The 24,524-nt window shown below is 50.6% G+C and overlaps 1 protein-coding gene and 2 pseudogenes across 1 annotated transcript in view; all 3 read right to left on the bottom strand.

Moving 5' to 3' along the window:
- Positions 1-11,605: 11,605 nt before the first annotated feature.
- LOC114503978 lies at positions 11,606-14,268 on the bottom strand (annotated as a pseudogene).
- A 64-nt stretch (positions 14,269-14,332) lies between these two features.
- On the bottom strand, positions 14,333-22,300 carry LOC114504051 (annotated as a pseudogene).
- ACSM2B (acyl-CoA synthetase medium chain family member 2B) overlaps positions 22,297-24,524 on the bottom strand; it is a 150,287-nt gene continuing 148,059 nt past the window's right edge. The window contains 1 exon segment of the mRNA XM_036020103.1: positions 22,297-22,518. Coding sequence (XP_035875996.1) covers positions 22,297-22,518 — 222 coding nt within the window.

The raw sequence follows: 24,524 nt of genomic DNA, 5'->3' as shown, positions 1-24,524 counted from the left end.
GCTCCAGTGCTAACACAGCATGTCTGGGATGTATGGGGAAGAACTGAATTTTCTGGCATCAAGGCAAGACCTGGGATGGGGGCAGCTTTCTTCCAGACAGAAGTGCTGGCAGAAACCATTGTTTCTTTTTTGAGTCCTCCCCACAACAGAGTTAGCAAGGGGCCTCCATATCTGAGTCTCCATCAACCTGGCTAACATTGTGCATCCCACTCTGGTGATTCCCTGACACCTTGTCCCACTCAATTTCTGGTTCCACCCAAGCCATTTCTGGTAGTTTTTGATATAAATGGCCTGTCTTGGCTTATGCTTTGTACTTTCCTAGAATATTTCAAAAAAGCGGCATTTGGCTTTCACATGCCCCCTATCTCTTGTTAACTGTCCCCAGGCCTGGAACTAGTGGTAGCCAGGCTCATTTTGAAGCCTGATTTCTTTTGGGAACCTCCAAGCCCAGCACAAGTAGCAGCCATTTGCAGAAATCTTTGTAGCTCATTCCAGGTGGGCTGACCTTGGCCTTCACCTCCTGGGTAGACCCAGAACCAGCATACCTGGTGGACAGCTTCAGATCATATTGAAACACCAACCAGTCAGTTCTACAATGGGTGGACTTGGTAGGATATCAGGACTTGCTGATATAAGTCCTGCTCTGCAGGGTTGGCCCCTACACAGCTGATTTACCACGGTAATCTCAGCCAGTCCTTGCACCCTCCCATTGAGGTGCCAATAGCAATCAAGGCTCAACTACAGCAGGAGGGTGTATATAGCCCACATGGAGGGCACAACTGCAGTCCCCAGCTTGGGTGTTGGGGGAGGCTGTGCCACTGGACCTTACAGGAAACCTACTACATAAGACCTGGGAGATGTGGGGAAGCTATCTCTAGGAACAGCTTGTGTCAGCCTGCCAGAGGGAGAAGGTTATTTGCCATCAATTTCATCTATATCTTGATCACATTTCCATTCCTCATCTTCATTCAAAGTGAGCAGACATCCATGTATGGCTTAACCTGTTCCTGACCCAGAGCTCTGGTCACTACAGAGCTTCAGGCTCTCTGAGCCTGTCCTCAGGTATTCCAAATAAATATCAGAATTGAGGAGCAAGGGGTAGGTGTTCTCTTGCATGGTGGACTGGATTTCTGTCTGAGCCTGGTCAAACATGGCAATATCAATCAGCTGCTTCACAATGCAGTCCTTTATGAAACTCATGATGACTGGCTTGGAACACGATGCCATTGTTATCAAGGACATACTGTTGATAAATAGCTATGGCCAGCTTTAGCCACTTTTCCTCATTCAAGTCAAAAGGCTCTAGTTTCCTTAAGCCACTTTAGGCAAACCAGAAGTCCAGCAGGTCAGCATAGTCCTCCTACTTCAGGAAATTCCTAAACAGGTTTATTCTCTCTTGATAATCTAGTAAGGAGTTTAATGTATCAGCTCACTTCAAGTATGGTGGAGTGGGTGAAGCTCTGCCCACAGACTCATATCACAGGTCCAGATCTGGGCACCTTGGAGTGTCTGTTGAAGCCTGGCTTTTAATCCCGACACCGTTTCTGGAGCAGAAGCTGTGGCTGATGGGCTCAGAGTCTGTGCATACCAGTTCACCCTCCTTGCCGGGCACTGGGGGACTAGGGGCATCTTCAGTGAAACTTGCTCCAAGGCCCAAGGAGAAACTCTGCTCTTGAATATTCAAGGATGATGAGTGTTGCATACTAATACATCAGTACTTTATTTCAAAATAAATCAATCTGCCCTGTTGAAACCATTAAGAGGACAAGGATTAGGAAAGATAGGTTCATGGAAACATGAATACAGAGATATTCTCAATACAAGACTCTCAATGATGCCCTCCCACTTGAACTCAAAGCTTGAAACCAGTTTAAATTTGCAATCTTTCATCACAAGGTTTGTGCTACAGTAAAACAATTTCTGGAAACTTTTACAACTACAGGAATGCCTCAGGAGCTAAAATGAATGTCCACTAATGGAGAGCATTACACCCCACAAATGTTGTTCTGTGAAAACATCACAGAGACCAGCAGCCTAGAGATCTCCCACCTCAGCGACAGAGCTGAGTGGCCAGCCCTATGCAAGCTCCAGGAAGGCAGGAGGACTGGATAAGAAAGGTGCTTATAGTCCACCTAGTTGTACAAACTTGGGTGAAAGCTGATCCTTTACATGTGAGATAAGGATGACCATCCTACCTGCCTTTCAGGGTTGCTGTAAGACTCAGATACTGAAAAGACAGCACATCACACACCATCAGGTGGTGGTGTGTCTGTTCTCATCATTCTCTAGGTCCACAGCCATGGTGCTTTCTTCCTACCACACCACTTCATACTTGGTATGCCTCACAATGTGTGCAAACACACAGTGAGTTGTTACTCTCACTCTCAACAGGTGCCTAAAAGAGTTGTTAATTGTGGGCCACCTTCAACATCTTCAAGCAAGTGATCAAAGGACATTACTCACATGCACACGCACAGAAACTTTTTCATGTCACCAATGTGGACAATCTTAGAAATGTTCCCATCAGAAAGCTGTGCTTGACCTTTAAAACCTTTCTGATAAGGAAACTATCCTACTGATGGCAAATGGCGATTGGGTACTCTGAAGAACAGAGAAGGTATGGGAAAAAATGGAAACTAATATAATTATAACGTTTATCTAAGGAAGCACATAGCTCACATGATGAAACCCTGTAAGCTGAAAACGAAACCACCCACTCTCATAGAGGTCAGAAAACCATGGGTTCCTTTTAGCTGCTGCTATAAGTCTGCCTTGGGTAAGAGGAAGGTTATCCTGGATCACCACCCTACCATGGTCTTCAGTCCTTCCTGCCATATCCTACAGGGGCTCTTACAGCTCATAAGCTCAGTCTGTGTTTCCCAACCTGGCTAAGAGTGTGATTGCAACACAGCCTGCCATGACGTAAGTGGTCTTAGAAGTGGTCTGAAGAGAAGCATGTCAGGTCCAAAATGTCTGGAGCACTGAACGAGGAAGAAATAAAACCCTGAAATCTGGTACAAATGCTAAGAGTAGCTCTGCCTGGTCATCACTCCACACTCTGGGCCCTGGCCTACATGTAATCCACCCCCAACACTTATATTGTCATACTGTACACACTTCACCTGCTGGCAGCTGCTGACAGCTGGAAGTGAAAGACACCCAGAAATGGAGTCTGGGTCACAGTTATGTACACCAAATGACATTTCTGCAGCTAATGACTTTTTATGAAAATTACTGGCTCTAATTCCAGCCTAAGCAGGAACAGCCTATTTCTTAAGGTCAAGTCCCATGGTCTGTGGCATTCTGCTACTCATGGACCACTTCAGCAGCAAAGTTGCTTTCTTTGAGTACCATCAACATGAACTGAGTACCTGTGGTATCTCAGAAATGCACCAGCTTTCAGATATCTAATGTCTTCTTGTCCAGGAGTCCATCTCAGGAGTCTTACCCTTAGAGATACACTGTAGTTCCCTGGGCTTAAGAAAAAACCAAATTACTGTATTCAAGTGTAAAGCTAATTATGAATCACTTTCTCTTAATATGCTTATCACTTCCATGTGAATTATCTGTAGTGGCATGGTTTAAACATTTTCTGCAGGACCTATAGCACCCAGCACAAGGTCTGGCAACCAAATGACACCAATAAATTTTTAATTCATAAGGAAAATGACACTTGCCACAGATGTCAAATGTCACCTCTTTATAGATGCTGAATTACTATGCTATAGAAACAGCAGTAAATTCAAGATCCAGCCCTAGCTTGTGTGGTTCAGTGGATTGAGCACTGGCCTGTGAATTGAAAAGTTGCCAGTTAAATTCCCAGTCAAGGCACAAGTCTGCATTGTGGGCCAGGTCCCCAGTTGGGAGTGTGTAAGAGGCAACTGGCTGAAGTTTCTCTTCCTCTCTTTCCCCCTTTCTTCCCCTTTCTCTAAAAATAAATAAAAATAAAACCTTAAAAAAAAGACCTAGCTCTTTATTACCAAACTGGGGCTGTTTTAAGACTAACATAATGCTTTCTTATCCTTCCTCTTTTTTTTAAATTCACATGTGAAGAAACTCCCCTAATCATTTTAAACTACTTTTCATTGCTCAGAAGAAACATTTCTTATAATTCACATCTATTTTTGGTTGTCAACTTACAGAGACCTTTTGTGCTCTGAAAGCACATGAACTTCTCCTTAAATTACTGACATTATTGAAATGTGCTCTAATTCCCACAACCTCCAGGTTTCACCGAGAAGCACACAAACTATTTAGTGTATAAACATATACATAAGCACACATAAAGCAGTTATATTAATTCAGGTTAGAGTCAAATGTCCACAAGCACTGAGTGTGTCCAATAACATGTAACCACCATCAGTAAAGGGATTCCATAAAAGGAACCTACAACTCTGATACCACATTTAAAATCTCCTTTGGTCAAAGCCAGGACATACCCCTTGGGTACCATGGCAGCCAGCTTGATGCTACAATTGTGTGTATATTTATTTATTTAACTAAAATACAACTTTTGACCTTTTGGTTTATGCAGAAAATGAAAGTAATATAGCATGACTCTGATATTTTCCTAACTGTCCATTAATTAAACTCTTAAAAGGTTAAGGGTAACCATTTTACATGTAACCATTCCCTCACCACATAAATTCTAAACAACCAAAGTATCACCAAAAAAAGTCACTTACCTTTTCTGAAATAAAAAATCCAAGAAATACCAACATTTGCTGAAAAACAAACAGACACTACTTTCAAAATAGTGCTTTCCCATCCTTGCTCCTTTTTTAAAAATTTTACTTTTTAACTTATTTTTAGACAAATGGGAGGGGAAGGAGAAGGAGAGGGAGAGAAACATCAATGTGTGGTTGCCTCTCACACGCCCCCCTACTGAGGACCTGGCCCGTAACCCAGGCATGTGCCCTGACTAGGAACCGAACCTGCAACCTTTGGTTTGCATGCTGGCACCCAATCCACTGAGTCACACCAGCTGGGGTTCCCACCCTTGATCCTAAGTAGAAGTTCTTAAAAGTGAACCCAATACTGCTATCCTGGGAGGCCAGGTTTAGACCGTGTGTGTTCTCCAAAACAGGGCCTGTGGTCCAAATATACCTGAGACTCTTCCTAAGAAGCAACGAACATAAATGTGAGCAAAAAGGAAGTGCCCAAGATACACAATAAAAACTCTTTACAAATCTGAGAGATGAGTTTGACTAAGTTTGACTGCCCTGGCTGTACAGCTCAGGTTTCATGGTGGACTGAATTCCAAAATGTGAAGTAGAAGTAAAATCTGAGACCCACACTAAGAGAGTTTTGGGGACAAAACATCAAACTGAAAGAGCCACTCAGCCTGTTCAGCCACTCAGGTAAGCCAAACAACAGCCTGAGCCCAGCCTAAGGCACCTCTGCCTCAGAAGGGATGACTTCCTTGGGCTTTAGACTCACTCATTCCTACTTTTTGCCAGGCATATGGGAAAGAGACACTCTGCTGTCTAATGTCTCTGTAGAATCCCTTCACACATTGTCTTGCCCCAGAAACTACTGTGCACCCCACCCATACCCAGAAACCTACCCAAAACTCACAAACCTCAGCATGCACCAAGCATCATCCAAAACCATCAGCCACAGACCCTAGCCTCATTTAGAAGGAAACCCCACCTCTTCTCAGAATCCTTACTCTTCCTTAAACCCTTCCACTCCCCTAAGGCAAGAGCCTGCCATTTTTGAACCAAACTCAGCATTCTTCCCCCCAATGTAAATGGCCCTTCTATCCCCTGCTAGCACCTTCTTCTGACACACCTGCTCTCATGGCCTAGGTCACACACACCTTTCTCATACATCACTGCAGCCTGCATACCCTCAACACACAGCCTCCTCTCACCTGCTCCCTGTCCACACTGCCTCAGTGTCCAGGACTGCTTACATAATACCTGGCATAACTGTCCCCTTCTAGCACTATTACTATATGTTATCCTGCCTTGATGGTTCCTCTTCATTCTGTGTCTCCTGCATGGACAACTCACCAGCAGTCATGATATAGCCCTCAGATCCCTGATGGCCCCCATGAGTCAAGAGTCAGGTCTGAAAGCCAACAGAAAAGCAGTAGCATGGCAGCAAGTGTGTGAGCACCAATAGCAGCACACTACATCTCAGGAGTCTCAGGACACACAGTAACATGGAGGGTGACCATGGAAGTCAGGTGACACTCCGGGCTCCACCATGCTGCAGCTCATGGCCCTACTGCAGTTACCTCATGGTGCATGTTCTTACATGCACACACACAGAATGCCCCTCTTTGATCTCCAAAAGATACTTCATTTACAATCTCTTAATCATGGCTGTCTTTTAGGTCCTGTCCTCTGAAGCCCCAGGTAATTGGATTTGGTGCCTCTGATTCATGTTGTCTAGCTGCTTCGTATTATAGGTGGATGTTTTTTCCATTTTATTTTTGATACTTCTTTTCTTCTTTAAAAAAAAAGCCCCTTAAACTTTACTAACTTGACATGACTTGTTGCCTAGCCCTAGGAGTCATGGCTGGGGGAGGACAGGTGTCCATCATGCCAAGGCTCTGGCCAGCTGGGAGTATTTATTTGATGCTGCCTCCATGTGAAATCTAATGTGAAAGACCAGGGGAGCCATTTTTGGAACCATGGTGCAATGGACTCATTCTGCCTTTGTCTTTTCCCACGACTCTTCCTGGGGACATTTGAGGAGAGGGTCTTAAGGTATGCATGTGTGTGTGTGTATGACCATGTAAAGGTGCAAAGGGTGGGGTGCACTGAGGACAGGGCCTTAGCCATAAGAACAAAGGGCAGTAGGAAGCATGTACACTTGTCTGCCTGTCCATTCATCTCCATCTGTCTGCCCTCCCACCTGGCTTACTGCATCTGTCCGGTTCTGTGTGCCCGCTGGTGCCTCACTATCCCATGGTCTATCATGATAGGGTTGGCCATCTGACTGAGCACTCTCAGCCACTCCAGGAAGCAACTCCCTGCTCTTTATCACTACACATCTGGAAGAAAAATGCCTTTAGGCTGCAGCTGGGATTCCCACCACCAATTGACTGAGGCAGGGACCAGATAACAGCCTTAGAACCCTATGGTAGCCATTGTAACCAGCACCTTTAGATACCACCATCCCCTAAGCCAGTCCTAACAGCTGAGGAGGGAGCAAGCAGTGCCGCTGATGGGGTCCACTCCAGGGCCCCCTCAGAGGACATGGTCAGGCATGACTGAATGGTGGCTATTGCTGTACCAGCTCTTGTTTTCATGTATGTGTGTTTCATGAATATCCAGTGTGAAGGCTCATTGTCCCTCTCTCAGGACATGTCCCAGGATGCTCCATTCCCTGCCTGACTCCTTGGTGGAGACAGAAACAGTGTCCTTGCAGTCCCTGCTAAGAGGAGAACTTCAGGTCAGTCTTCCCCCAGGGGCTGAAGGCCGGGCTGAGTCTCATCAGAAAATAATGGGTGAGCAGCAGGAGGAAGAGCAGGAGGAACCGCCCAACCCCAAGTGGGCAGAGCCAAGCTTTTGATCTGCTTTAGACCCCAAAGAGCCAGCCAGCTTTATCTCTGCCTGCCAACCTTTCCTCTACAGTCTCATTAATCTACTGAACACACAAACACACTTACACAGCCTCCTTTCAGCCTTCAAACACCCTAGCATGGCTTTGCTGCCCACAAACTTCGTGCCTCTACCTGCAGGACACTGGTACTTCAGCCACATGAAGCAGACACTCTCCAACCCTGTGGAAGTTGGCCATACACTTCCTTGCACCTTGCACCTGCTCTTCCCTTGTCCTGTACCCCCAGACCTCTCGGTGAGACCTTTCTAGATGTCTTAAACAAGGGCAAAACACAGCATCACCCCTGAGTGTTGCAGAGTATTGCACATCCAAGAGCCATTCATACCTTATCTCCGTGATAGCACCTGTCCTTTCCAAATGCTCCTGTGATGAGAACCAATTGGTCAAGGACCACACAAAGGCCACTTAAGAGCCCAGTTTCCTGGCCCACTCCCAGCCCACACCTGCTGAACACAAGGTTGTATAAGGAAGAGTTACAGGGCTGTGATGAGCAGGTGTGAACTTCAAGCCCCTGCGGAGAGACCAGGACTGAGGCAGGCCCCTGGGGACTCAGAAGCTGCTGAGGAGGCCACCACCAAGGCAAGAAGACTCAGGAGCTAAGGGGAGCCTGGAACACAAATCAATAGGGGTCACACATCTGAGGGTAGGGACTTAAGGCAGGCCAGGCCAGACCCAGAGCCACAGGGCAAAGAAGGTGCTTGAGTAGCCCCCTGAACTTGCTCTCACACTTTACATGACCATACCCGAGCTGCCTGGTCATAGGATTGAGGTGCCAGTTTTGAGGGCCTCCCCTGCAGGGCAGGACACCTCCAACAGACAGGTCTTTTCCAGGAGTAAATCTTGGGACAGCTGACAGTGGTAAAGGGTTCAGGGCCTGGAGTCCATTCTGGGGATCAGGGTAAGCTGTGGGCTCTGGTGTGCTGTGGCAGAGTGCAGAACAAGACAGCATAAGGCTGAGGCTGCTAAAGTGGTTCATCTGTCCCTGGGCTCCAGCCTAGGGGCAGTTGCTAGGGGTGGGAAGAAGAGGGGTTTGAGGGAGTCTGGAGCCCACAGAGCATTTAAGGGGGTGGTAATGGACTGTGAAGGTGGAGATGGAGTCCAAGCACAGTCTCAGGGAAGGGCAGGTGGTGCATGTGGGTGTATCATAGTGGTTCCCCTGAGTTCCCAGCACCCTGAAAGGACCCAGGGCATGGACAAAGGTGCCCAGGTCTCACCTGCTCTCTCCACATCCACCACCATGAAGCTAGGGTGCACCAGAGGAGGACTCAGGTGACACCCTCAAGAAGAAGTGTTAGGAGCAGGACCCTAGACTGGACCCCAACCTCCCTGAGACTCAGAGACACCAGAATGAGACAGTGGACACAACATGGTGTTTGATGGCCACTCTTTTGTTAAAAGCCTCTTCTGCATAGTAGCAAGGGATGCCTCCCCAGTCCACAACAATAATAATGGTCCACCCTGTGTCCACAGCTCAGCATGGCCCTTGACACTGAAGCTGACTGGTTGGGCTCTGTCTTCATGTAAACACACATGGGCTCAATTATTCATGGGGAAACAGGAATCAAGAGGGCTTGCCCAAGGGCTCCTAGAGGGCAGGGGAGGGTCTGACCCACCTGGTGCAGGGATAGAGGGGTGGGATAGCATGAAGGCAGGTCTGGCTTTTGTAGTTTTGACCTTGGTCAGTATAAATGACCCCAACCCAGGGGCCTGAAGGGCTGCAGAGCCTCATTGATGGGGAACTGGAGGTTCTCAGAAAAACAGACACATCAGCAGAATTGGCAGAGATGTGGTTAGTGATTGGGAAGAAATGAGGAAGGCAGCTCAGGTGGCCTGACCAGGGCCTGGAATAGGAAATATATGTGGTGGGGCAGGAATTTGTGGCCAGATGGGCTACAATGGCTCAGCTCTTGGTTGTGTGACATATGAGGACATATAGTCCATGTCTCCCTTGTCACCCCCATATCTCCAAAGGTGGAACAGTGTGATAGATCTAGCCTGCCAGGGGCCTGCACCAGACCTGGGTGATTTTATGTGTGGTGAAGGATGAGTCTGTCAATCACTGAGAGCTTCTTAAACTTTGCTGAGTCAAGGGTATTTGTGAGAATTTCAGGAAATGAGCTGCTGCTGCCTCTCTCCATAAAAGAGCTCATGTTTCAGAGATTCCAGACCAAGGCCGCACTCAGACTGCCAGCTCAGTCCAACATCAGGTTATGGAGAAGTGAATGACCTACTGAAACCATGCCAAGCTCCTCCTATTAGCCAATAGCCAGTAGCCAGCCTGGGCCATCCTTGTGGTAACCCCCAGGCCTTAAGGGAGTAGAGTCAGCCAGGATTTGGACACTCCCCTGGCCCACCAGTACTAACAGGGAGACTGTGTCCCAAGTTCTCCCTCACCCTGCATCAGCCCCAGCTGCCTTGGGAACCCCAGGAATCTGACACATGAACCCCATAGGTCAGGTAGAAGCCCCCTCTACTTGTGTGGCCTTTGTTGGGGTGGAAAGCAAGCTATGAGGGGTGACTGAGAGCCAAGGTCAATGAACTAAGGACATCTGGGGTGCACATCACAGTGGGGAACCAAGTGATAGGCTGAAAAGCTGGAAAGGGATCAGTGAGATTCAGTTCAGGGCTGAACATGGGAACTGTGATGTGGACATGAGCATGGGCAGGGATGGCCCATCCAGAACACCACCAATTCAGCTGGAGCCAGGAGCTGTAGTTTGGGCAACTGGGCTGGGCTATGCTGGTTCCCCAGAACTAGAACAGGGACAGCTTCAGGGGTAGCCTGGAAATTATCAGCTTTAGGTGAAATTTTTTTAAATATTAAAATCTGCTCACAAAAGAGGGATATTAGATGAGAAATTACATGGGCAGTATGTGGGCAGCATGAGGACACTTCAGAAGACTGGGACAGTGTACTCAGCTACAAACAGAGATCTCAGGGACACCATTCCCCTCCCTCCAGTGCTCTAAGCCTAAGGCAGGCCCTGACCCTCGATGATCTCATGAGCCCGCAGGGCCCTCTTACAACTGTGCCCACTGACAAGCCATGCATACTGCCCATCTGCACACTACCTCTGGCCTCCACCACCAGGAACACAGCCCGGGTGTCTGACACCCCTCAGCCAGTTGTCAAGGGAACTCCACCCTGTGCTCTCAGATGCTTGAATGAGTCTCAATGCTGGACCTCCAAGTAAGGGTCAAGGAAGAGGGCCAAGGCATCCCTAAATCTTGGAGCTGGAGAGGCGTCAGAGTGGCTGGCCCAAAATTAAATGTGAGTCACCTGAGGAGAGGACACCCAGGTTGCAGGTCCGTGTGTCCCGGGTGACAGAGCTCCTGAATCAAGGCTTTCTCTGCAAAACACTGTTGCCTGTACCTCTGAGCTGGTAGAGGTGTTCACGGTACCAAAAAGCATGCCAGTTTGATCATTCCCAGAGCTGGGCCATATACTTCCTGCCTCTGCTCTGGAAAACATTCTGTAACAGGCAGGGATATGCAATGCAAAGGGGCAAGCACTGTCCTGTCCTATCACATACCACCTTCAACTTCTCAGGATTCTCTCCTAGAGGAAAGAAAAACACTAAAACAAACCTCAGTCACACAGCTCATCTGGGTACTGCCCATCTCAGCCATGTCCAGGGTCTCTAGAGCAGTGAGGTGACAGGGTCAAGGACTATGCAGAACAGCTTCAGTCTTCCAAACAAAGTAGCACCCTCATGGCCCGGCTCAGACTATACCCATGCTGCCCCTAGAATGTGGTGAACCTGCCTCAGCTGGGCTTCTGCTGCAGGGGACAAGGGGACTTCAGAAGCAATGAGTAGGCCTCAGGTCACTGGGGATCCTGGGACTAGAGGCCCATTAGGCCCTCCACAAAGTCTACCTTACCACCACCAGAAGCTTCATAGCCAGCACACACAAGAATGTTTCACCCACTGTCTATAGGTTTGCCAAAGGATGGAGGGGTGGGGTGGCTCAGGGTCAACAAGGGACACTGAGCCTGGCTATGAGGGATGGGTCAATCACTGTGTAGTCACTTCTCACTGCCTCTCTTCTGTACCACCACTGGCTCAGACCGTGTCTGCTACTGAAGCTGCTCAAATGGCTCTTCCACAGAGACTTTGAACAGAGGGATGGAATCCTACAGGGGCAAGATGGGGTTACAGTTAGGTACACTTGGGGGAGCAGAAATCTGGATGCCTTTAGTCAAACACCAAGAGGAACTGAGCATGAGAGGACTGGGCCCCTCAGTCTTTGCCACAGTGTCAAATGAGGCTGCTTGCCACCCCTCAGGCTTCAGACCTGAGGGTAGTACCCTGTCCATGAGACAGGGACCACCTTCCCTTGGAAATGCAAGAATCAGGTGCCTGTCCTTGGTTCCCCTGCTGTGGGGCCCTGTGGTCACAGATAAACGAAGCAGAGGGAACAGGGGCAACCAGCTGCTGCACCATGGGCGGCGTTCTCTGTCCCAGAAGCTACCACAGTCTCCACACTCCACTGTCCTAGGGGACAGACACAAGAAGGTCTAAACTGGGAAAATCCTGGGGGATGTTAAGTGGCTAAGTAAACCAACGGTGCCAAGACTCCAGCTCTTGTCACCTGGAGTCCTTCTGTCCCTGAACGTATGAAGTGGGCCAAAGGGTCAGAACCATGAGGGGAGGGAACATGCCATGTGGAACATACAGGACTGTGGTTCCAGCTGAGCAGCCGTGCAGAGGCAACTCTTTACCAAGCCCACCTGGTGTGGCAGCCCCTCATCTAGGTTACCCATAAGGCAGTGCACTTTTCTACCCTGTCCATCTGCTTGGCCATTGTGACCAACCTAGAGGGCAGAGCAACTGGCATTCACACATGCTTGATTTCTCCTCCAGAAGCCTCTCCAGTGTCAGGCTGACCCACTCAGTCTCCTCCTCCTGGATGACAAACTCCTGTGCAGGCAGATAAAGGGCATGTGGTGAGGCTAGGCAGCCAGCCACTAGGGTCCATAAGCACAAGGAAGTCCAGACTCAAGGCCTCAACTTGCTCTTGTCATAGATTGCCACCCTTCTCTTGGGGTTGTCTGGGTGTACAGGGGGTCTAGGACAAGCTACAATAGTATCCCTTGCTTCAGGTCCATCCCAAACTCGGAGCACTGGTCCTCCTTCAGGATCTGGTAGGAAGCTATGAATGGAGGCAGGTGCTGCTGGCAGGATCCTACCCACCCTACCAGCCAGTCCCACCCAGATCCTCCCCAGCAGATGGCAGCCCCCAGACCAGAAAAAAAGGAAGGAGCCAAAAGTGGAAAGTATGAGGCTGTATTCACTTGGGTTTTGGTGGGCAACACAGCAACAAACTCTTCTATGGGCAGAAAGCACTCACTGGGGCTACCCAGAAAGGGACATGGTCCCATTCACATTTCACTGGAGACCCTCCCCTCCAGAGACCAGTGTGCCTCAGTCCATGCTGATCTAGTCTCCCTTCTCTGACTGGCAGTCAGACCCCTCTTGCCTTCAGGATGTAGAGGTCAAACCGTAGGCCTCATCAATGAGACCCAAGGTGTGCAGTCACAGTCACTGAGAACTTTGTGTTCAGGATCTCACCACAGAGCTCACACTGAAACAACTTCCACACTTTCTTCACCCTGTTTGAGAGCCAAGAGATCAAGAGTCCTCATGAGTGTTGTTGCTTCTCCCAACAGACCCAAATGGGGACCAGGGTGTACAGACCCAGGATGTAGACTTGGTTGTCCATCTAGAAATCAGCTTCTTCCCAGCCAGCTTGGCACCCTCAGACTTTGCCAAGATTGTTGGTGTGTCTTTCAGATACACCACAAACACAATCATAACTCCATGGTTCACAAGTCAACACATTCCACACTAAGGACCAAGAAAGTAAAGGGAGATACGTCCTGGGAGGACTCCCCCAGAGGACTCAGCAATTCCTACAGGCTTTTGACCAGAGGAAACAGGGGTTGGATACATACTTGGAGACCTGTGCTCAGGGTGAGTGTGTCAGAATAATGAGGAGGTGGTAGTGCCAGCCTTGTGTCAAGAGAAGTGACAAAGGCAAACTATGGTGAGTCAAGCTGACAGGTGACTGCAGACTTCCCTCCTCTACCTCCCTCCACATCCTTATACTTGATTCATGACACAGCCCCAGGACCTCTGCACTTGCTGTTCCTGATATCAGCATCACCTTGTCTCAAAATACCCAGCTGGTTTTACAAAGAGTAGCAGTCCTTGGAATTGAGGGAGCTGTCTCCATCAGACTGTAAAGCCATCCTGGGGCTGGTCAGTCTCCATTTTGCCTTCCAGGTAGCTCCAGAGTCCAGCACGATTCCCAGGGCAGCTAAGGCTTGGGAAGTATCCCCCCTGCCACAACCCCCTTCTACGAAGCCTGCCCTGCTCATCCACCTTGTCCTTAGTGATGTATCTGTGGCCCAGGATCCAGCCCTTGCCGCCCCAGAGCCCCAGCTGGGACTCCTGTGGGTAGTGAATGGAAATGAGCAATCTTCCACCCGCTCCCACAGCTGGTTTTCCGGGTTTCTCTTGAACTTAGCTCAGTGTGGTCTGTAGTACCTGGGGGTTGGGGGGTGGGTGGCACCTGTGCCTGTGCCTCCTCCAGTGAGCAAAGGTAGCTCTGGGGCAGGTGGGAGCACATGCTTTCCTGGAGCAGGAGCTACTTCCATAGAAAGACAGGCAACTTGTGCTAGGGCATCGCGGCCGCCTGGCAGGAGGTAGAAGATCAGAGTCACGCTGCAGCCCGGCTGATCCCTGGACTCTCACGCTGCCTCAACACCCAACCTTGGCCTTGAAACTCTCATGTTCCCCGGGCTCCTGATCTTGACTCTGCAAGACGACAACTCTGGATGCAGACTGCCTGAGGTACCTGAGTACTTGTTGGATCTCTGTGCCCCACTGGAACCAAAGTTGTCCAGTGCTAACTGCTCTTTAAACACCACAGACAGACCACAAAGCTAGACTATCTATTCCAATCTCTCCCACTTTTCCACCTTCAGGGACCATGGAAAATGCCCTGTGAAGACAGTAGCAGCCCAAGACACCGTGGTCAAGTGCGGCCTGTTTTCTGTTTTCTTGGAGCAGCAGCCCAGGGAGCAGGACTTGTCATCCTGGGCCCAATCTCCTTTCCTCCCAGGAGCACACACACACACACACACACACACAAATGTAAAAACTCTTGCATTGAAATGTAACTGTAGAATATTAAATTCACCAATCACAGCAAAATCAGAGCTACATAAAAATGGTAATGTCTTAAATTTTACCCCCAATAGGACTTTACATAAATGTTTCCCCTTTACAAGCTTAGAGAATGCTATCATGGCCAAGTTCAGGATGACTGGAAGTGTGAGAAGCTTCTAGGGAGGTCGAAATTTGGTCAGGGCCCAAAAGGGAAGCTCCCAGTGCTCTGACTGTGGGCCACAGTGACTCCAGCTTCCCATGGCCCTGCTCCACATCCCTCATACAGATAACAACAGTCCCCTGTGCTCTTGCCTTGAGGAGGGCAGGGGCAATCAGCCACCCTTACCCTGCCTCCCCTACAGAGAGGAGAGAGAAAGGCTTGGGGCGAGGGGGCTGATGGTATGCAACTGAGGCCAGTCTTGTGGTTTAGGCATTTCTTTCTGAACCTCAGTTCCCACGCTCACTCAAGGCTCTAGGTGAGAGAAAGTCTTTTCTCACCTAGGATCAGGCTGGAACAGGTGTGTGTAGGTGTGGGGTATGTGTAGGTAGGTATAGACTAGTGTGAGCAGGCACAGACAACTATGGGATAAACATAGGCAGGTGTAAAGATGTGCGGGGCAGGTGTAGGGAGGTATGTGCAGGTATGGGAAAGGTGTGGGGAAAATGTAGGACAGGTGTGAGGCCAGCGTGAACAGACAAGGGGTATTTATGGGACAGGTGTAGGGTAGGTGTGGGGATGGGTGGAGCAGGTACAAGACAGGGACAAGGGAGGTGTGGGACAGGAGTGGGGCAGGTATGGTAAAGTTATGGTCAGGTATGGGAAAGGTATGGGACATGTGTGGGCTGGTATGGAACAGATGTAGGCAGGTGTGGGTCAGGTATGGGCATGTGGGCAAATGTGGGCAAGGGAGGCCAAGATCAGAAGGCAATATCTCTGGAGGTGCCTTTCTGTGCTTACATGAGGGGATTGGAGGTATGTTGCTATAGTGAGGAAAAGGCATTTACTCTTGCTCTTCAAGGGTACTCTCTAGCCTCAGCAGAGTGGGATGGGCTCTCAGAGGAAGGCACAGGGCTGGGAAGTCAAGGAGAGTGTCCAGAGGCATCCAGGCCTAGCCCTCACCTGCCTTGCAGCTGAAGCCCACACATAGGTAGCCATGTCTGTGTAGTAGGAGGCACTGATCATTCTGGTCCATGGTCATTCAAACAGAGCATCAAGTACAAGGTAGTCTCCATGGGCACCAAAGCCTTATCTCACTCCCTGTGAGAAAAGGAGCATAAGAGGGCTTGCTGCCAAGGTCTGCTGACCAGTCCCTGCCATGAACCCAGAACTGAGGCCTCCAGGCTCTGAGGCATGGAGGACAGCAGTTGTGAGACTTGCAGAAGCCAAGATGCTCTTTCCCCTTCACACCACACTGCATCCCAGTCTATCTAGAGATGTGCCCTGAACTGGTCCCCTTCCTTGTGTCCTGGATCCCAGGACTTCCTGAGGAGAAGTGGCCAGGTGTAGAAGGGGAGTCCTTTGTAACTTCCAGAAGACAACTTACCCTGTGTGGCTTACAGGAAGTTGGATCACTTCCAAACTCAGATGCAGGCAAACTAATCATAGTCCTAAATGCAGTGATTCAGCCATTTGGCAGCTCTGAGAGGTTCTCATCCTAGCCCTTAAGATTACTTAGGACTTATAGGGCAGGCAAGCTTCAGGGAGAGGTAACAGTTGTCTGTCTCTGGGTAGGGGATGATAAGGTTGGCCTTACGAGACAAGGTGCTCAAAGACAGGGGACAGCCCTGGAAGAAGGCTGTAGGAGGAGCAGAAAGACCTGGTAAGAAGGGGCTGGAAGGACTGGGTTGGGTCACTTAGCCAGACATCCTGTCCATACCTGTGGTACAGTTGGGTGAAGTATTGAAGCTCAGGAAGGGTGAGGCAGCACTCACGTAGACCATTACCAAGGTATTGTTGGAAATCACACTCTAAAGGGACAGCCATGCAGTGTCCGCTCTAAGTTCCATGTTTGTGTCTCCCATTGGACAAGGGCCTACATTGGATTCTCCCCTCTGGGCCTGGCAATACCTGGTGTCTATCCTAGTTGCAGTCCCATTTCTTCAGGCACACCTGCTCACAGGAACCTATAAAACATGCCTCCTTTCCTGCAAGTGGTGCCCCTTTTCTGGCCCAATGCCTGTTGGGGTCACTCTGTTGCCTGAAAGGCCACCCTAACCCAGTGTGCACAATAAAGTCAATGCAGGAAGGCCTGAGCAGCATCACTCAGTCTGGGAAGGTCTGAGCCTTGAGCTGAGCCCAGCCACGAGGCACTCACAAACTAAGGTATTGTTTTTGCCCACTGGGAGATGGTGAGGGAGCCCCCACTGTCCATGGCCATGTTGAGTTGCAGCCACATCACCGAAGGCATGTCAGACTGCACCAGCACAGAGACCCTGTCTAGGGGCCTGAAGTGCACAGACACCACATCCATGTCTTCCTGCATAATCTGGTAGCTCATGAGGCAGAAGGGGCCTACCACCCACACTGCTACTCCTGCCCAGGTCCTAGTAGCCAGGACTTGGGAGCAGCAGAGCATTGGAAGTGTTGCAGCTCTGGATTGGACTGCTCTTCAGAAGATCCTGGAAGTTTACAATCCAAGATTAGCAGGCTGTCAGGAGGACAAAGGGCTCAGCTGCAGGAAGGGCTGGGGATAAAAGTCAGGGGCTGGGGCCACCCTCTACCCTGCCTTTCCCATGCAGCCTACCTATGAGAGCTGCTATAGTGCTGAAAGCCACCAATACCTGGGGCCCTGCCAGGCTCTTGGCCATCACTTGCAACCACCAGTCCCAGGGTGGTGAGGGCAACAGCAGGCAGCAGACTTAGGTGGAGCCAGTACAAGTAAGCACCTTCTGAAAGTTACTGGGCAGGGTAGCTGTGCCCACAATGACGCACGCAGAGCAGCTTAGACTCCTGTTGGACACATAGCCCTGCAGCTCCAGCAACAGTTCCTGGGTTGTACTCAGAGACAAAGATACTGCAGCCAAGGGGCATGGCCTTGCTCAGGCTTCATGGCTTCCAATGACCTCCCTTTATTGCTCACACTTAGGGTGGTGGCCACACTTCTCAGCACAGCCCCAGGGCTCAGAAACTCACCTTTTTAATCCATAGTGAAGATAGCAGTACCACCCACTTCATCAAAACCAGAGGCTGGGCCTTCCCCAAGACCCCCACTCATTTTAGGTAGGTGGGGTAGGTGAGAAAGGTCCGTGGAAAAGGTACATCAGGCTTCAGGGTGGAGAGAGACCTTGGCTACTCACATGACCAGCACGTCAGGTTGGAAGATGTAAACACAGATGGGAACAAAGCCCTAGAAAGAGAATGAGAGATGGGAGTAAGATTGGGAAGGACCAGAGATCTCAGGTTAGGGGTGGATGGTGGGAAGGCAGGGCTGCGGCAGAGCCTAGACAATGTCTTCCCTGAGGAGGTAAATAAGAAGGACCAGTCATTCCTGTCCAGAAGTGTCCTGCATCTCCATCCCCAGCGAGCAGATACACCACCTTCACCTCCATCTTCTGGGATGAGGGGGGCAGCCGGGCAGCCACAAACCAGTTCACAGGTGCTGGGTAGGAGATGCTGATGGAAGTGTTGCTATGTCAAGTGAAGTATCTTGACAAAGAAGGAGGACTGCACAGAGTTGTTGGCAGGGAAACTGGTACCCAGTGGGTTAATGACCAGAGGGAGTGGGTTGATGACCAGAGGGGCACTATAGAGGAAGTACCTGGAGGTAGGGATAGTAGAGTAGGCATCAAATGTGGACCTGGGGCCAGGCTTAGCAAGGGGCAGGCAGGCACATAGACAGTGATCTCTACATTTGCACATGTGGAAGTGCCACTCTGGGGCACTTGCAGCAGCCAGCACAGCAGTACAATATCCAGGGCCACTCAGAAATGGGAATCTGGTGCTGCCATACCAGCTATAGAAATAGCTTTGGTGGGGACTGCAAGAACTGCTCAGACACCAGCCTGATGTCTATGGGAAAAGACACTGCCAGCCAGACCAGGGGCACCCTGAGGGTGTCTGCACCTCCATATGGGAGGTAGACAGAGAAATTCAGCGGCCCTTCTGCCCCAGCATGACTCTAGAGAGAATGAAGAAGGGAAGCCATGGTGAGCAGTTCTAGAGCCCTTGGGATGTCCAGAACTCCATCTTTGACCTTTGCAAAGGTTACTATCTGCAGCCCCTGGCAGTTGTCTCTGGCAACTGGCCCCATATGACAGGTGAGGGAGTTCAGGTCTGCAGGCTAGCCACTTGCTCAGGCCCATGATGACTTGGGACATAGCTGGACTAAAGCTTGAATCATTGTCATGCAGACAGATGGCAAGCAGAGACCCTAGGGTGGAGGGGGGCCCAGGTTGGAAGTCTTGCCAGGTATAGCTGGCTCTATTTTCCCATGGGCATACACCCATGCAGAATGGCACAGGGATGAGGCAAGACCCAAGGCAGACAGACTGCCCATGGCTGCACCTGGGGCTCCCTGTGCCCCAATCCCTGCACTGACTCTCAGGCTCCTACCTCTGTGCCTAAACTCCAAACTACTCCCTTCCCCTACACACTTCAAAAATCTGCCCTCACTGTTCACTCTTTGTCATACCAGCATTTCTGGAACCAGTTCTAAGGATCTTCTGGGACTCAGCACAGAGGCTGCTCGCCACCTGGCTTAGGTCCCTATTGGAGTGTCCACTGACTAGGGCACAACCTCCATGAAAGCATGGGTCTGGGTCCCACAGTGTAATCACCTGCCCCATGAGTGGGTGAGGGTGCCCACCCAGAACCCTCCCTGTTGGGGCTCCCACAGTAAATAGGCATGTCTGCACTGCCATGGATGGACAATAAGGCCTGGGGTCCAGCCACAAGTTGCCTCAGCTGGATGAAAAGGTTTCCTGGCCCTGGTACCAGTATCATGCCCCATTTGATCTTGTGTGCCCCTTTCCCTCTCTGGGTCCCAGTTCCCTTATGATTTGGCTGAAGTTAACACCATCTGCCTTTGGGTACCCCTTCTTTCCAAGGTTGATGGATGTTAAAGTGCTTCTGGAAGTATACACTGTGGACACAGTAGTGTGCAGTGTCACTCTCCTCAAGCTGGAGGTGCCTCCCTGTGCCCTGCTGGGAGAGTTGCTGGTTCATACAACCACAGCAGCAGGTTCTGGGCCCCTTCAGTGAGCCAGGTGAGCAGGTAAGGAAGCTGGGTGAGCAGCCTCCTGACCCTCCAATGGAGGAATCCTGAGAAAATATCACAGACCACTTGCAAAGCTAATCTGAGCCACAGAGGATCTCAACTTGGGGGGCCAAGCAGAGGCAGGCTCCATGTAGGGCAAACTCTTGGTGTCTACTGACCACAGAGTTCCGCATACCAGGTTGTGGCCTGTGGAGACTAGGAACCACTGAATTAACAAGCTTTTCTCCTGAGATTACTGCAGATCCTAGGATAACATGGCAAGGGCCAAACAATCTAAGTGCTGGGAGGTGAAGCAGGATAGCTCCCCACCTGACCTCAGGACCATGGGGCCTTAAAGAGAGAGCTGGCCAGAAGGGCACCCAGCATCTGGATGGGGCCTTGCAGGGGATGTCTCACTGCAGTGGACAGCCCTGATGTGAGAGAGGCAAAGCCTTCTGGCCCCCACCATCCCTAGAGCATCAGTATGAGGACATCTGGAACCCAGATGGTAGCTGTGAAGTTTCAGCATGTGCGAAAGAGATAAGAGAATTGCTGAAGGTCACCCGAAGGAAGACCCAATGGTCCCCTATTCCCAAGGCTACACAGCCCCTCCAGCACCACACCCCAAGGTCTGAAGCCCCATCTCCCTGCCCAGGATGCCCACATTGTTATTTCAGTAAACTTATCAGGGCATTTACACATCAGTCTGAGTCATGTGAAAGTCACATGTCTTATAACAGGGAGCAAGGGCCAAATGTACCACTGCCCTTCTCCACAGCCCTCTCCAAGTACACAAGGTTTGGGGAAAGAACAAGAAGGTCCCTGAGACTGTCCTGGAAAGTTGAGTGAGGGTACCCTGTCCCATACCCTCCAAACCAGGACTGGCACTCTGTGCAGAGTCCCTGCACACCCACAGGTCCCAGAAGCCAGGGCTACACTGCCCCTTGAGCAGGCCTGGGAGGTGAGGAGCTGCCTCAGATTTTCCATCTTCATAAACTGCACACCAGTGTCCAATTACCCCACAGCAACCCCTAGGATGGAGAAAAAGGAGAAAATAAGGGTGGGAGTATCTAATGGAGCAACTTAATCAGGAGTCATCTCTGGGAAACGACCTTTCATTTCAAGCTCAGAAACCAAAGGCAGAGTCCTGAAAGAAATAGAAGTTTGGAGGAGGAAGATGTCAGAAAAGGAGAAGCTGGGAGCAGAAAATCAAGGGGAGATAGTTGCAGACTGTGCTGAATAATCTGCCTAACTGCCCAGGGGGACAGCATCTGGGCCCCTGCAGCACTGCCATCCTGGCCACAAGGCCACCTAGTCTTCTCAGGCCATGAGTCAGGGGGGCTTATATGCCTGGGGCTTGGGGCTCACTCCCAAGCCCTAGACATAAACCTGATGGGCAAGCACCTCCTGGTCTAGCCACTGTCTTGGGTCACCAAAGGTTGGGGGCTCTCAAGGGAGTGGAAATGCCAAGGTAGAGAAGAAGTTCACCAACCACTGAAGCAACCATTTCCTCAGAGCCACCCTAGCCTACCGGGCCCTTCAGTGAGTGCCTCCAAGAAGAAAGGCCAGTTGTTGAAAGTGACTGCATAAGGGTTGGCGGTCGCTGTTGGAGGGGCGGAAACACAACACTCACCTGGGTCGCTACTCCAAGATCTATGCCACTTTCTCCCAACTCTGCCCCTTTCCCCAGACCAGATGCCCCCGCCCCCAACCAATCACATTGCCTAACCCTTCTTTTCAGGGGCCTCGCAGCTGGAGTCCCAGCTGAGCCCCCCTGGATCCCTCTATCCTCAGGTCCCAGCGTGCTTCAGTTGGACCCAACCTGAACGCTTTGGACGGAAGGAAATAGAAGGGAAGATACGCTCCAAGGGGCCTGTCTGGCCGAACCCAGCCCTGGAGACAGAAGAGGGGTCGAGCACGTCCTTTACACCCCCGACTACTCACACAAGCAAGGAACTGGCCTGAACCCCCAACATGGGGTGGGACCTGGGCACTATGCTTGCTCCTGGTGAGCTCACAAGTATCCCAAAGTGAGTCACAATTCTGGCCCTGGCCCCTGCCCTCTCCCCTACCCTACCACAGCCCATGCCCCCGGGGACAGCGCCAGCAGGATCGGTAACCAATTTTTCTAATGTTGCCGGCGGCAGAAGGAAGGGATCAAGAGAGCGGCAGAAGCAGCAGCAGTAACAGCAGCAGCAAAGGCCCTGCCAGCAGCCACTGCACCCTATGTCCCCAGCCCTGCCAAAGGCTGTGCACTCCGCCAGAGCTAAACAGACAGCCTTCCCCTCCACTGCCCCAGCAGCCCCAGATGCCACTATGGGCCCTGCCTCCGCCACTGCCACAGGCTGTCATAGTCCAGGCAGGCCCGAGCCACACGTGCCCGGGTAACTCCCGCCTGCGAGGCCCCGCCCCTCCGGGAGCTGGCTGCTGAGTGGCTGGAGGAGCGTGGAGCCAGGGTCGCGGGAACGTGGACCAAAAGGCCCGGGAAGCGCAGAGTGAGGGTCCCGGGGTTCAGCTGGGACGAGGATACGAAGGAGGACACGAGTTCGGGTGCGATGAGGAAGCAGGGACTATATGGGTTCAGGGGCAACGCGGTACCGACTGTGATATGGGGTCAGGAAAATCTCGTGCAGGGAGAGCAGACGAGAGGCCAAGGGGTCGATGGAGGGTGCAAGGAGGCGGCGAAGCGAGATTGGGGGCTGAATTCAGGGCAGGTAGAGGTAGAGCAGGTCCTGGGCCAACGTGGGGACAAAGGAAAATGTGAGTTCAGGGTCTGATGGGGACCCCGCGCGCGCAGGAGGCGAGGGATACAGGAAGGTTACCCGGAACGCGCGGGGGAGTCGGGACTGAGGCAGGGATTCTGTGCTTAAATTAAAACGTGCAAGAGATTGCAGGAGTCGGGGGTCACCTAGAGAGCCCCCAGATGCTTCCTGGAGGCCCTAGGGGTGTCCCACGAGAGGCGAGTGTTTGTGGGTTCACTGGGTTGTGGGCCAGGCATTGCGAGGCAGGCTGCGTTGGTGCTCTGGCAGGGTCACCCTCTCTCTTCTCTCTGGCGAGCCCCCGCACCCATTTCTGCCTAGCAGTGCAGACCCGGATGTGCACCTCACAGAGTTGTACCCCCGGGCAGTCCACAAAGCCGCTCTGAGTGTATGTAAAAGCATACAGTTGAAAGATGAACGGCTCTGTGAACATTTTGGAATTTCACATTGGTGAATGGAACTAACGCCGCACCGTTTACATTGGGATTCCAAACACTAGGAATTTAAGCCCAAATAGGAAACAATCAGGGACCAGAAGAAAACTTGGGTGAGTTTTTTAGTCTTGGGGGAAGGCATTGCTAAATATGGCCCTAAACTCAGAATCTTTAGAGGCAAGACTAGAAAAATTCAACTAGGTGAAAATGTTTTCTGTAGAGCAAAACTACCTAACTGAAGTCAAAATACAAGCCATAAATGAGAGTACATGCTTGCACCTCACATTACAAAGGGCTGATCTTCACAAGATTAATAATAAACAGCTCCTACAAACAAATGAGAAAATACCACACTCGGATACGAAAGGATCTCAGAATATTCCTAGAAAGGAAATGCAAATAAACAGGAGGAACAAGTTCCAACCCTTCTTAGAATGTGAAGTGCAAATTAAAAACACCCAGAATTTTTTTTTTCCACCTAACACATCTGCAAAGATCAGAAAGTTTGATCAAACCTGAAAGGTGAGACTGTGAGCCAACAGACGTTCTTATGTTTAGTGAGCCTTTGGGAAGTCTCTGTGCAGCCAGAGGGTGCAGCCAGAGGGTCCCCCAAAAGGAGGATTTGTAATGGGGTTCAGAACTCAAGGTGTCCAGGAAATATTAGAAAGATATATAGGATGTCCTCACCCTCCACCACAGCTGTGAGTTGGGGAAAGGGACACAGGGAGCAGGGCCATCGAGAGCTGTTTTGCATAGCAACTAACCTTTGCAGCTAACCTCTAGTGTGGTCATTTAACATATCTATAACCTTTAACTGGTTACACAGATATGTTAAATAGCTGTGGCCTTGCTCTGAGCCAGGGGGATGGAAGGAACTTCCCCCCAAGATGTAACTGGGAGGCAACTGCCCCTAGTTACAGTGTCTGAGTGAGAACTTGGAGATGATTGGCTCCACAACATGGGGACACCCCTGCACAGACTCCTGGATGGAGCCCAGTAAAGCTGGAAGGATATTTAAACCCAGACTCGGCAGCCATTGAAGAGAAGCACGCGGCTGCAGCCATGTAAGAAGGACCATGCACTTTTGGCACAGGGGGAACCCTCCCCCTTCCCTGGCAGCCATGAGAAGAATCATCATGCAGCTTTAGCAGAGAACCACCACACGGCTTTAGCTGGAGATCCTGGCAACACAGCTGATGGTGCTGAGAACCAAGGAAGGCCTACCAGCCAAGCACAGATTACTAGGAAAAACTGGGAGCTGCCTGAGCCACGGACTTTTATTTCTTTTCCTGAGATATGGTACCCCAGACTAGGCCAAGGGGGGAAGGAAGGACTATGTGTGTTTGTGGGTGTTTTAAGGGACTTTGGGATTTTGATGAAAAC

Source organism: Phyllostomus discolor, chromosome 3 (genome assembly GCF_004126475.2).
Source record: "Phyllostomus discolor isolate MPI-MPIP mPhyDis1 chromosome 3, mPhyDis1.pri.v3, whole genome shotgun sequence".
Lineage (NCBI taxonomy): Eukaryota > Metazoa > Chordata > Mammalia > Chiroptera > Phyllostomidae > Phyllostomus > Phyllostomus discolor.
Note: the sequence above shows the minus strand (reverse complement) of the source record. Positions and strands in the feature narration are given on the sequence as shown.